General features: G+C 35.0%; 1 protein-coding gene across 7 annotated transcripts in view; it reads right to left on the reverse strand.

Moving 5' to 3' along the window:
• Positions 1 to 14,150, reverse strand: part of AHI1 (Abelson helper integration site 1) — a 101,088-nt gene that overhangs the window by 77,570 nt on the left and 9,368 nt on the right. For all 7 annotated transcript variants that reach the window (XM_075748163.1, XM_075748168.1, XM_075748165.1 and 4 more), the window contains exons 4-10: positions 8,960 to 9,570; positions 8,236 to 8,393; positions 6,977 to 7,178; positions 6,290 to 6,482; positions 4,611 to 4,706; positions 3,006 to 3,191; positions 1,092 to 1,244 (exon numbers count right to left, since the gene is read on the reverse strand). In XM_075748163.1, coding sequence (XP_075604278.1) covers positions 1,092 to 1,244; positions 3,006 to 3,191; positions 4,611 to 4,706; positions 6,290 to 6,482; positions 6,977 to 7,178; positions 8,236 to 8,393; positions 8,960 to 9,570 — 1,599 coding nt within the window. The remainder of the gene's footprint in view (positions 1 to 1,091; positions 1,245 to 3,005; positions 3,192 to 4,610; positions 4,707 to 6,289; positions 6,483 to 6,976; positions 7,179 to 8,235; positions 8,394 to 8,959; positions 9,571 to 14,150) is intronic.

Below are 14,150 nucleotides of genomic sequence, written 5' to 3' on the forward strand. Positions count from 1 at the left end.
ACATGCCACATCATGCTAACCTTACTGAAACTTTTTCACAAGCCAGCACATCACAAAATACATCATTGCTGCTACTAAACTTCTTCAGTATGGACATGGACTAGTCTAAGAATAAATAAGCTGCCAAATTTTATTTCTATGATGGCAGACAAATATTCTTAGGTTCATATTTCTCTTGTTTTTTGATTACATGCTTATTTTCAGAATGGCAGCTTTCTAAAAAGTAACAAACATTAACAGAAATTACACCTTTTAGGTACCCTGCTATTTTTGGTAAGAAATTACACCTTTTAGGTACCCTGCTATTTTTGGTAAGAAAATTTCCATTGTAAAAACAGACTTGTCTAGTCTTTACTATTTTATTATTATTATTATCAAGCATTACTGGGAAATAAAATTAAGTCTGTGTGTATTTAAGTGTTCTTTTTGAAAGGATCTGTATAAAGACTACAGTACAGAATCAAATAAAAATCAACATTCTTTGTTAACAAATCTTTTATTATAGAACCATGAACTCACACTAATGCCATTCTACAGAAAAATATGAAATCATTGCATGGACATTCTACATAAGTTTTAAAAATATTTCCTTTTCACAATTGCTAATTTCCATCAGCTACAGTGATCTAAGAGTTAGGATGAAGTCAGCAAGAACCTTCTTAATAAGGTTCTTCAATGAAAATTCCTTCATAATTCTGTTATACTGTAAAAATAACTTTAACGGAGGGAATCAAACAAACAAACAAGAAAATGTATTTCCAATCAAGCTGAAATTTGAGAACTGGTTTCCTGTCTTACTACCACTACCTGATAGCCTTACCCTACTCTTTCAAATTCCTAAAGAATTCTGGAGATAGAAATACCTGACTGTTCTGGGAAAAAATGGCTAAATCAACTTATTTGATAAGAAGCTAAGCATCCTCTACTATTTCTGACAGTTCCTTATGTTTTGTATTTTGTTTAGTATTTTTTAATTTGCTTTAATGACTTGCTTCAGAATACTTGCATCATAAAAATAAAATTATAAAAAGATAGTAAATCTTTAAATTATTTTTCTTCAAAAAGCAAAAAAAAAACCCCAAACACTTCACCTGTCCAGGCAATCTTGTCCATTTACATGGCTCCTTTTTCTCCTCTGGAAGAGGTTCACATGATTTTTTAGATCCCTCCCTCTGGAGCTCACAGAGTGTTGTACTACTTTGTTCCTGCTGAACAGCTATCATAGAGCGGAAAGAAGGAGCAACCTTAAGGCAAACAAAACTAAGTATCAGGAAAAAACATTTTAAAGATGAACAGTGTAATATCTGAAAAGATTAAAATGTACTTTTCAAATGCATCACATTTTTACATCTGAAGAACAGAGATTGGAAAAAGCTTCATACATGAAAACTGCATAGCAAAAATTTCATTTAAAGTAACCAGCAAGTCAGAAAGTAAATCTGAGCTTCCAAAGTTATGTCAATCAGATTGTAATCAAAGATTTTTTAAATAATCGATTTCCATTTTTAGCAACTATACAGGACAGTGAAAATTAGTAATTACTACATAGTGAAGGTGGTATATAACAAAAACTCAAACATTTCAGCATGTAAATAGTTCCAGCGACATTAACCTACCACCTTCAGCAACAAAATCCGTTCATGATACGAAAAGATATTACAAGCATTGTCTATTGAACAAACCATGTTCAAGTGTTTCAAAGGAAAAAGGAGGACTGACCACATTTGTGATTTTAATTGTAGGTAAAGCGCATATACTTTCCAAACTTCTCTAAGTACACTTACTGAACTTTACCTACAAGTTACACCAAGCTTAGATTTCACTAAGACAAGTCTCTACAGACACACATCTGAATACGAGACAAAAAAGGGATCTGGGCCCTTTTGAGTAAAAGGAAGACTAGGCAGGACCTGTAACACATCTTAAATGAAAGCAGAAACCTATGTATAGAAAACTGTATCATGCCATGGCTCTTATGTGGAGCTCAATCCCGGCCTTGGCAAATGTGGCATTTACAGAACAAGAATTAAATAGTATCAGTAGCCAATGGATCCAAGTCAAGTACAGCTCAGAAAGCCTATGCAAATTCATCACATTGCTTGAGCTTCACAGAGGACTGTAAAGTAGGGACACCTGTAAACCAGTGATAGCACCTAAACATACCACGAAAACATTCAGACCATGGAGAAGACAGGCTCAGAACACTTCCAGAAGGATGAAGCACAGCTACTCAAGCAAAGTGCATAGAATTCCTAACAATCTCAGCAGCTGACTGAACAAAAGAACTGCAGATGTCATTCCAGCACACAGACCAGAAAAACGTCCCAAAAACCACATGAACTAATCCCAGAGATTAGCTTGGTTTTGGACCACATCTCACCAGGCTTCCACAGATCACCCTTAATAGTAAGAACAGTGAGCAGAAGACTTAAGACAACTGTAAATACATATGAAAAATTATGTAATAGAACAGTATTGTGCCTGCATTGTAAAACAATAAATGCTGTATTTATCTTGAATGCACATCTCAGAACATATCAATGTAACCCTGTCTTTAAAGGAGTTTTCATTTGAGAAAAAAATATGACTCACTATAGCTTGAGGGTGCGGGGAATCAGAGTTAAGTGCTTTACTACTTCTCTCACTTACAGAATTTACACACCTACATGAGTGTAAAATAGTATTTCTCCTAATAAGGAGGAATATCAATCTTCAGGAAGGTACCCTGAAAGTTTTCCGACTGTCAACGTTAAAATATGCAAAGCTGCAGATGGGAAAGTACACCTATTTTTCAAAGATGGCTATGAAGGACTGAGTTTGGAACACATATCTTAAGATGCAAAGTTCTTATTATAGCTAGTTATATACTAGCTATTTTATACACTGCATGTAAGTACAGCTTTTATATACATGCATACAAACACACACACTCTAGCAAGCTACTAGCTCCTACAGAAAAGTCTGCATATTTGTAAATATATTTATATTTTATATATTTAACTTACATGATCTGGTAATTTTATGCCTCTTACGGTTACATATAAGGTTGATGGGTAACGATTTCTAGGACATTTTTCCCACCAGTCATAAACCTCAACAACATTCGAATGTGACCTGGTCCTTGGAGGTGGGTAATATAATTGCAGACGAAGTTTTCCATCAATGTTTTGAACTCCATTTGCACCTACAAGCTGGAAGGGTGATTAAAAAGAGGAAAAAATAGGTTATATTAACATAAATGATCAATAAAAGTCATTGATCATTTCTAATATCTTAAACAACTACAGTATACTCTGAAATCCACTTCCCATTGGGGAAGTACACTATCCCTAAAAGTGGTGACAAAGTAAGCATGTATTAAAGACCCCCAGGATCAAATCACTAAGATTAAAGCTTAGATGGCAGCCTAGAGGTTTTTTCTTTTCTTTTTAAAGTACTACTTGCTGGAATCACCCAAATCTCAAAGGACTGTCAATCTACAAAGAGCCTCTTACAGATCTGCTCCCTTTGCACGCTGGAGCAAAGGGCATTCGTAAGGCTTTGACTCAGAGCATAAGATGCAACAAAGCAGTACACCTTTCCAACCTCAGAGGAGACAAGAGTTCTCTCTATTGAACTAAAGAACAAGTCTAACTACTGCCATTAACACTGACCACTGTTTATGAGGACATTTCTACTCTGATACAGATCAAAGGATAATGCAGACAGAGGCAACAGGAATGAAGAACAGGCCACAATTTTATTTGTATTTATGGGATGGAATTCATCCTTCCCTTTGTTCAGGAGTAGGGTATACTGAACGTCTGGATGTACAGTTCCCACCAGCTAACCATACACCCAGACACAGGATACCAGACCTCTGATTCCAACAGATTCATCTTGGGCAGAGCTGAGAAGACACTCTATGGAATGCTATGGAGGTCCCTCTCCCTTCCTCTAAACTTGCAGTCAGTTGTCTTCTGTATTTCTCATGTTGTGGACTGCTCAATGGCTGTCAAGATCTACCGTCCACAGGGGCAGGTATAAATGAACTATCCTCAGGCAAATTAAAGCTTGTCGGCTCTCAAAGGCCAAATTGGCACATTGAAGTCTCTCCTAAAAGAGTAAAAAGGCAATGACATGCTGGCTAAATCACCTGTAGCTCACTGCTGCAGCATTTCAAAGTCTGCAACTAAAAATGACAGGCATTTTATAATTAGGCTAGGGAGTATTTTCAAAGACTGGCCAACTGAAAATGCTACTAGAATACAGAATAGCTGAGGTATAGAATTAGTGGGTTTGTAATTTTCTTTGCAGAGACAAGTCTCATGAACACACAGAAAACCCTCAAGGAAAACCCCCTTCTGTGTTTTATGAACAAAAAAATTTCTTACACATTCTATGCTTTCTTGAAAAATACATATTCTTTACTGTCAAGCTTGTTACTGTCAATTTTATGGGCTGAAGGAAGAGGGAAAGGAGAGAACAGCCAAGCAAGCAAGGATTTGTTTTTCCAGCTCTGCTGCCTGGAAATATTAATAATGTTTTCCAATTAGTATGGTTAATATCTTTTAGATAACTGAGTAAAATTATTTATAAATTTTGTTTCTTCATCTAAATATTTACAATACCTTTAGAAATGCCCAACAAATTTTTCGGAAACCACATTCCTGAATTTGTACATCAGAGTTGGCTCTCACTTCATCCATACTTAGAAAATCAAGGATCTGAAAGTATTGGTAGGAATATAAATATATTTCTAATGAATATATACTTCATGGTAATTAAAGATACTGCTGAAAACATGCTAGATGCAATTCACGAAATTAAGCAGATTTCAATTTTAAGCAATTACTAAAACAGTACTTCTTCCACACAAGTATGCAATTAGAAATAACAGACCCTTATGCATTTATCTGATGACTATTTATGACCTGCTTTAAAAAAAGAATGTAAGTCTGGTCTTAAAAAATTATTCTTGCTTCCTGTCTGTCTCAAGAAAAGAGGAAAACATTCATGTGTAATTTTCATAAATCCTATATAGTTCACAAACCTTACAGATCACAAATCTGACAGCCCAGACCAGCTGTATGTTAATCTAGCTGGAAAATGGCAGTCAAAAAGTCACATTTTCCTTTCCAAGCTTTATCACTTATGTCATAGAATCAATCATAGAATGGTTTGGGTTGGAAGAGACCTTCAAAAATCACCTAGTCCAACCCCTCTGCCACGGGCAGGAATATCTTCCACTAGATCAGGTTGCTCGAAGTCCTGTCCAACCTGACTTCAAACGCTTCCAATTATGTCCACAAGATTCTTCAATTTTCTGGTCAGTGACCAGAGTCTTGTAATGTTTAGCCACTCCTGGAGGTTTATCTGGTATATAAAAAACCCCCTTGGAATCATGCTTTCTTCAAACTGATATTTCAAAAATCATACTGAACAGCATGCTTTCAGTGTAGTTATACTTTTGGTCCCAACACTTAACACAATTTCCATGAAGAATCTTTACATACAAATGTAATTACTTTTGTGTTAAGCAACTATGACTCTTAGTTCTATAAATGTGTTCACTTATGAGTATCATAGAACATAAAAAACCCATATGGTGATTTTGTATATACAATCTATTTGAAATATAAAAACAAGGAATGGAAAATATTTATTGTATTAGGTTCCCATTTTCAGGTTAATACTACAGAATCTCGCTTTACAAATATTGAAATACTTAAGCTCAAAATCATGTGGAATATACACCTTACAATTTTTTTTTTTTTAAACATAATTGTATTGGAGGATGAATTAATATTTACTTTGTGAAGGACAGAATAAGTAGACGTCTAAAATGTTAATAGAAATCAATGCAATAGCTTGCTCATTGGTACAAGGGAAAAAAGGTGTTTCTACAAGCAGGTAAACTCCATCTTTGAGTTTCTGGTACTGAAGTTTCTTTTCAGATTTCAAGAACTTGAAAAGGGAAAAAGTGAGATCCTTTACACATGGTGCCATCCTCTCCTGATCCGGAATGATCTTACCAGCCTTTTCCAGAAGTCTGACAGTTGATTTAATAAGAAAGCTTTGTCCTCACTACTACTATCAAAACAGGGGATTTTCGGTATTAAAAAAAAAATGTTTATTAGTATTAGCAATATCAATACCACTTTTGGTATCTCCACTTAATTCTGCATCTTAAGGCTATGCTATTAATCTAATATAACTGAAATAAAACACCTGAATCAAATACATACGGTTGAAGAAAACCAGAAAATCATAATGTGCATAAAATGGATGTAAAAATATTTAACCTTACCTCGAAAAACAGGATTACCCGAGGGCTTTCTTCAGTGTTTTGAATAAAATAACTAAAACGCTCATTAAATATGACTTGCTCCTCCCACTCTGGAACTGTTGATTTAGACTGTCTGAAGTCATATGGTTGTGTCATAATAGGAAGAACATGCTCTATTTGTTCTTGTTCATAATAAGATGAAACTTTCCTCTCGCTGTTTGAAAATTTCCAAATAGTTACAATTGTTATAGTGCCTTAAAAGAAACCAACTCAAACAAAACAGTATTTTCAATTGCTGAATGCAAAGAAACATACAAGGTACCATTTGTTTGACTTTAGAAAAATAATTTCTAAAACCACTCAAAATTTAGGACAATTTGCAATACCTATTTAATTATGTACTTGCAATCTACACATTTTTGAGATATAGGAAATTTTCTCTCTAAAAAGAATACAGAATGAACTGTGCTGTAAATACAAGGACCTTGAGAGCAATACAGCAGTGCAGAGCATTTGAAAGTGATGAAAAAAAAATACCAACCTAATTTACTGTAGGTATACATATGTATTATCATAGATGTAGAAACTAATGAATGACCCCACAAACTTAAAATTCACCATTATTTTCATTATCATATTTAATTTCTAGGGAAGAATCTATGTATTTATAGTAATCATTGATAATAGAAACAGTTTATTAGAAATCACCTATGATCTTTCTTGACGTATAAGCCACTTCTCTGATCAACAACATGGATTTTAACCATAGGATGAGATACTAGGAGATCAGTTTTAAGTCGATCAGACCGATGGATATAAACTCCCAACACAAGTTTATCATCAAAACCAAATTTAGACTGAGTTGAAATTTCAGAATTCTTCACTTCCTCAACAACTTCTGTGTTTTCTTCTAGAAATAGGAACAAAGTAAATAGAGGTTACAAAGTTCCACTAGTTAACAGTTTACAGGAGTAAAAATGCTCTGTACTTAGTAATCAATAGTAAAGTAATAATATTTAACATGTTCTTTATGTAATAAAGTTTTGCAGCATTTAAACATGTATGAACATACACATGAATATATATTAATGAATATAATTTATTCCTATTAATAAACATTTTTATTTAAAACCAGAGGTCTTCCTCTTGATTGACGTAGGTTCTTCTGTGCCACAATGACTTAGAATCCATACAGTTCAACATCTTGCTCTGGACTACAGCCTGTAGTAGGGTTCTTTTTGCTTGTTTTAAGAAAAACATAAAAAACAAGGTAAGCAGAAACTGATGCTTTCTCCATGTGCGTTTTCCCTGAATTTACCAAGCGCTGTTTTCAGAACTTCCTCATTTACAGGTTACAGTGAGACCACCATACTTAACAGATATCAAACTACCTACTCCTCATCAATTTTTGTAATCTCCATTCTTTAACTAATTTCTTATTTTGGCCTCCATAACGTTTGAGGAAACGAACCCTCCAATCTGACTCTGCATTGCATGAAAAAGTATTCTTTGTATTGGAATTGAGCATTAGGTTAAAACAGTGGTGATACACCATTTATAGCATAAAGTAAATAAAAATGATAAAATATTATAAAATAATAAAGACAATTAGAATATGCATCTAAGTAAACACTGTAAAAGTGATATATAAATTAAAATATTAAGCTTAAAAAACATTTTTAACTATTTACTGTAAATAGTTGTGAAATTGATAAATGATTCTCAAAATTCTAGATTGATACATCAAACAAATTTCCTTACAAATTAGCCTCAGAACTGGGAGAACAAAACCACTATTAAGTAACTAAAGAAACGTAAGTAATTTCAACAGCTCAATCACTTCTGTGTTACTACTATGGACAAATACTTCTGCAGCAGCGCAAAAAAAAAAAAAAGAAAGAAAAGAAAAGAAAAGAAAAAAGACTTGGATAAAGCAGCAATGCAGCACACCCATTCTGTTGGCAGACCTTTTCTGATTTTCTTTTTAACCTTCTTTGCTTTAGGCTTCTGTTTTTCCACGCTTTCCTCCAATTTCTGTCCTTCTGATGTCAATAGCCTTTCCAATACCTGATTTTCATTGCCATCCTCTGCTGGATGATGCTGTAGCTCAGAAAGGGACATTGCACTGCAATGTAATGGATTACTGTCAGCAATTGCATTCGATTGCATAATATGGATATGATTGTTCATTACCATTATTAATCCACTTCAAATTTCCCCTTTAGTTCTGGAACTCATTATCTGTGTATCTCAAAAATGCAACACACACCCCCAACATTAGTGTCTTGCCTTTTTCTTTTATTTCCCTCCTTCATTGCCTCCTTATTTTCAGATAATTGCAGAACCATTCATGTGAACAGAGCTATTCTGCTGCATCAAGGCCGTCACTCATCACTAAATAACCATGCACAAAATTATCTCAAGTTAGTTAAGAGTGAGTTCCACAGAAAATAAACATCAGATAGTAATGGAGGAATATTTTTTAAAAAGTTAAACAGAATCTGTGAGTTAAGTATTAATCCTGGCAGCATTTTGAAAAACTATTTGGTAATATTTTTTCATAACAGAATCATCCAGTTCATCAGTTAGAAAATATGTACAATTTATCAGAAAGATTCTGCCTATATTAAACCAAAATGAAACATTTTGCTTAAGATTCACAGTTACATGGCATACAGTTTAGCATGGTACCTTGTTTCAGCTTCACTTAAAACTGCTTTTTCTTTCTTCTTTTTCTTCTTTTTGCCCACTTCATTGTTCAATACATCTTCATGGCTTTGAACAGTGGAGGTAAATTCAGACATCTGTTCTTTAAGTTTCATTCTTATTTTCTTTTTAATTGCATTTGCCTCATCCTGAGCCACATGCAGTTGATAGGCTCGAATTAGCTCTTCTTCCTCTTCTAATTCAGTTAGATTTCTCGCTTCAGTCAAGGAATTTTTAATCTTTCTATCACCTTCTTGATGAGGTACATCTGTTTGTGATTTACTTTTTGTTTTCTTCTTTGGAAAATCATTAGTCTTTTTCTCAAAATTCTCCAATTTAGCTTCATATAAATTTTCCTCCTCATTAAATTGTTCTTGTAACAGTGATTTCTTTTTCTTCTTGTTAGACTTTGGTTGCTTGCTGTCCTCTCCACTAACAATATCATTATTTATTTTCTCTGCAATTGAGGCTTTCTCTCTCAGTTTATTTTTTGTAAATCGGGGACTCTCTTCTTCAGGATTATATGTGTTGTTTATAATTGCTTCATCATTCACACTCTCCTTAACTAGATCAATATTACTTCTAAAGGTGTCAAGCTATAAATGAAAAGAACATAAAACATACTTGTACTAAAAATTATGTTCTAAGGATAAACATAGTACATTATATTGTTTCTTTTGCAACATTATACAAATTAAAATGAAATCAAAGATCTAGTTATTTTCTTGTTTAAAATTAACAAGTGACAGATTGAAAGGCAAAAGAAAATTCACAGTGAAAAAAACATTTTGTGTTTGGGAAGTTCATCCTCAATTTTGTTTCACTATGTAGTCTCAGGTGTTTTCAGTCTCTTTTACTCAAAGTTGCTTGCCAAAGTTTGATAATGAAATTATATTAGAAAGTGCTAAAACTGAAAACCAAATTTCCATTAAGATTTTTTTTTTTAAAGTGTAAAGATGAAAAAAAAATCCATATTATTCTTAGTAAAATGACAAAGAGTTAATCTATGACCAGTCTAGTAAAAACAGCTAAGATAAATTTTGGCTAATGCACTTGTCTGTGCACTCCTTCTGCCAATTTTTGGTGTTTTTTAGAAAACACCTTGTAAAAACTTTGCCTCCTCCTTCAGGTTTCTATTCCTGGTTACTAAAAGTTATAATGCTCCATCCCTGGAAACATTCAACGCCAGGCTGGACGGGGCTCTGAGCAACTTCATCTAGTTGAAGATGTCCCTGCTCATTGCAGTGAGGTTAGACTAGACGACCTTTAAAGGTGTCTTCCAACTCAAACTATTCTATGATAACTGCAAACAACACAGCAAGTAACTAAGGCCTAATTCTGTAAGGAGCTCAACACACAGATCTCTGTTCCTTGATGGAACTTCTGTAAAGTCAGTGAGGTTCATTTACTGTTGTCTTACATAAAAATCTCTGGAGTGTCCACATGAAACATTAGAAAGGACTTTAAAACACAAGAAAGCAAATAAAAAAAAAGTTGGAGAAATATTTTTCTCCAAGTATCTGCATACTATCTTTTCTTTGCCAAGACCATCTTCCTCCCTCAATAAACACAGACATCTTCCCCTTCTAGCTGGGATACTTCTCCCAGTTACAGAATCAGGTTTGCCTCATACATTTTTAAAAAGGGACAGTATGTGTAATAAGTGATCACCAAAATGTACAAGCTTACAAGAAGAAAAAACAGAGAATGAAGTTGCAATGGCAATCATGCTTTTGGGGATGGATCCTGACTTAAAAATGCCCACCTGTGAGAATAACAGTGCATGACTAGAAAGAAGAGAACATTCAGTGTTCAGTCATCTGTCTCCGTACTGTATGCCCTCAATTATGTAACCTGGAAACCTTCATCACCATCTTGTTTTACTCACATCTGACATTTGAAAAGAGAACATGGAGAGCAAGGAAAGTATTGAAGAAAAGGCAGGAAAAAGAAAGGAAAGTTTGAAGTATGTGAGTAAAAGCACAGAAGAGGGGGGAAAAAAAAATCAAGTTTGTATTTGTACAAGAAAGTTGTCAAATAAAAGCAGTGGGACAAGAAAAATACACCAAGACAACACAGAAATAAAAGCTGATGTCTGAAACTAGGCAAAGTTTACAAAATGCACTAACCAGACTTACTAACGCTACACATTAAACAACACTGTCCTAATAAAGTAGGAGTTAAAAAAAGAAAGCATCTAGAATTTCATGCAAGTACGCTTATCCAATACATCAGAAAAACCTAAAGCCATTCATATATCTTTCCAGTAAGTAACTTTATTTTTAGCATCCTATGTCTAAAAATAGTTTAAATTATCTTAATATCAAATCATGAAAAAAACCTGTCTTTGTACCTTCATCTTTCACTTGCTTAAATAGACCAGCAACATCCTCTTGATTCATGAATCAATGATTTCAGAGGATGTGGAAGATTTCATATAGCTAATTTGAAATACAGAATAGAGTAAGGGAAATAAAAAAAAAATTGCAATGTTTTGTATAAACTAAAAAAACAAAATAAAGCAAGCTTTGTATAAACTAAAAAACCAAAACAACGCTTTCTAATAGGTTGTCCGCTTCCTTATCTGCATTTCTACAGACAGCTTTAACTGCAGAGTACTAGGAATGAAGGTTAAAACACACTGGCAGTTAAGACTGAACAGTGACCAATAGCTAAGGTCATGCTGATTCTTGCCTTTGATAGAACATTAATCCATTAAGCCCAAGAAGTAAAATTCTTTGAGAATTCCTAAACAAAAAGCCTGTGTGTTTGACCTGCTCAAGTTTCTAAAATAACTCTGATATTCAAGAATCATTTCCTCAAAGAAATCTAGCTGTTGCAAAAACTTGCTTTAAATATTTACTAGAACTTGTTATTTACTAGGTCTACAAACCAAAACACACATCCATAAATGTGTCATGAACAGGAGCAGCACATAGTCACTTAATTATAGCAAATTTACTCATAATGGGAAAAAACCACAGAATATCCTCATACTGAAATAAAACAATCTCAAACTACAGCAAATTCCAGGAACGTTAAGAGATACTGCAGGTAGCACAAGACTGCTTCAGCAGTTCAAACAAATTCCTCAGATACACAACCTTTACAATCTTAACTCAGGCCACTTTTCCCACATGTTGTAATTACATGATGTAATTAAACAGGAAAGATGGAAGGGAGTCACAAAAAGATAAATTAAAACCCAACAGGTTCACAAAAATCATCAGATTAGCTCTCAGGCAGAGGCAGGGATACCGGTATAGATTCTCCATTTGAAATGCAGGACTGAAAGAGATCAACTAAGAGCAGTCGTCTATATATAAACACATTTGAACTGAGTCAGAAAAAGCAGTTAGGCTGGAAAAGCAGCTCAGAGGATAGGCTTGTCTCTGGAATAACTCCAGAGGGTTGCTGACCTGAACCTGACCTCCTCAGATAAAGCATGGAACAAATGAGAAGGCATTTTTTTTCTTTTTTTTTTTTCTTTCCCCAAAACAGCTCCATGGCCACCTTAGGACGCCAGGGCAGCACTCTTCCCTAAGAGCAGACCTACTTGCACTACTGGCTTGATAGGAGCAAGAGATGGGCACCAGCCAAAGGGCTAACACACAAGGCTCATACCACAATGAGCCAACCCCAGGTCACATCACTTGCTGTTTGTGTTCCAGAGCTGACAGCAGGGACAACACCTAATAATCCTTCTCCTTTTTAAAAAGGCTGCTCAAATACACGTGAGTGTAACCTGGAAACACATCAAGTGATTTTGGCAAGGTATCTGGAAACTCAGATAACCGGACTTACAGAGGCACCTGAACTTCTTCCCATAATCCAGACACACCTTGAAAAATTAGGAATGAACATTGCCAGCCCACTGAAGGCCTGACATGTACTGGTTGTAAAAGCCCATTTACTTACAACTGAATTGGTAACGAATGTATTTGTGATGCTGGCTAGTTGGGTGGGATGTTTAAGAAATTTTAATGCACTAGGGAACCAATTTTACTGCCACTGCTCATGTAAGACTACAAAATGTAGATGCTCAAAGCTAGAAGAACTTTAATTTACAGATAGGATGGGCTTGGAGAAGTTTCACCAAATTTTAACAGAAAATATTGAGAAAATGTTTAGGTCAAATACATAGTCAACTATTAGCAGTTCTCCTATTTTAAATACAAGAAACAAAGGGCTAAAACCCAGTGGAAATCTCAACAATTATTCAGTGCCTGTCAGCTTATGGAAAAAAATAGGCTATGAAATAGACCCTGGGAAAATTCTGCAACCTCAGAGTTCTGCAGGTTGTGTTTTATATTTAAGACAGAACCTAAAGTACTGAATTACTCAGAAGAAAACTGTAAGACATCTGTATTACCCAACAGAATACAAGAATTTTCAAGCCTAGAGATAGACTCCTATTACCTGTACCCTCATGAAAAATCCAGACTCCAACCTGTCATCCAAGGCCTTATGAAGAAAGGGAAGGAGAGGACTCAGTGAGGCAGGAAGTAAAAAGCTTCAAATGGATAAATCTGTTGCAGTCTTGCCTTGAATACAAAACCTTAGTTATTGACACGTGCCCATCCCAATATAGCAAGCTGGTCAGACTACAGTCTAGGGAAGAAGTTCTTGCCTCCATAAAGGGATCTTGCTTTTCACCTGGAAGAAAACTTCACTGACATTTTCTGAGTTAAACATACTCCTTTCCACCAATTTAGATTGAACCAAATAAACTCAATAATTTTCACACTGGCTTTATACAGATTAATCTACCTGGGCAAAATAGTCTAAGCATTGCCTGGTCTGAAGCTTGTCTCATTCTAACAACTTGTAATAGGAGGCACAACTGGTAATAAATATGGTGACTGTTAGCCCTGGAAGGAATACTAGCAAATTCACTTTCTGACTGTGTCCCAATTGCTTGCTTTTTCAGCTATGCCTTCTGGCCTCATACCCATTGCACCTGTGGCTACCAAACAACAAAGCTGACCTTGCACTGGCCACAACTGACGTCCATCTCCATTACAAGCCACTCATTCCTATCAGTTGTGACTTCAAACTCATCCTGCCCTACTGACATCAGCTTTTCCTCTTCCAGTCAGGCTGCTTCCCTTCTCCCCAGGCAACGGACATGCAGAGCAGAGCAGGCAAGCAGTCTCCTTACCCTCACTTCTGTCTT

The sequence above is a fragment of the Balearica regulorum genome, chromosome 3 (assembly GCF_011004875.1).
Source record: "Balearica regulorum gibbericeps isolate bBalReg1 chromosome 3, bBalReg1.pri, whole genome shotgun sequence".
In the NCBI taxonomy this organism is placed as follows: Eukaryota; Metazoa; Chordata; class Aves; order Gruiformes; family Gruidae; genus Balearica; species Balearica regulorum.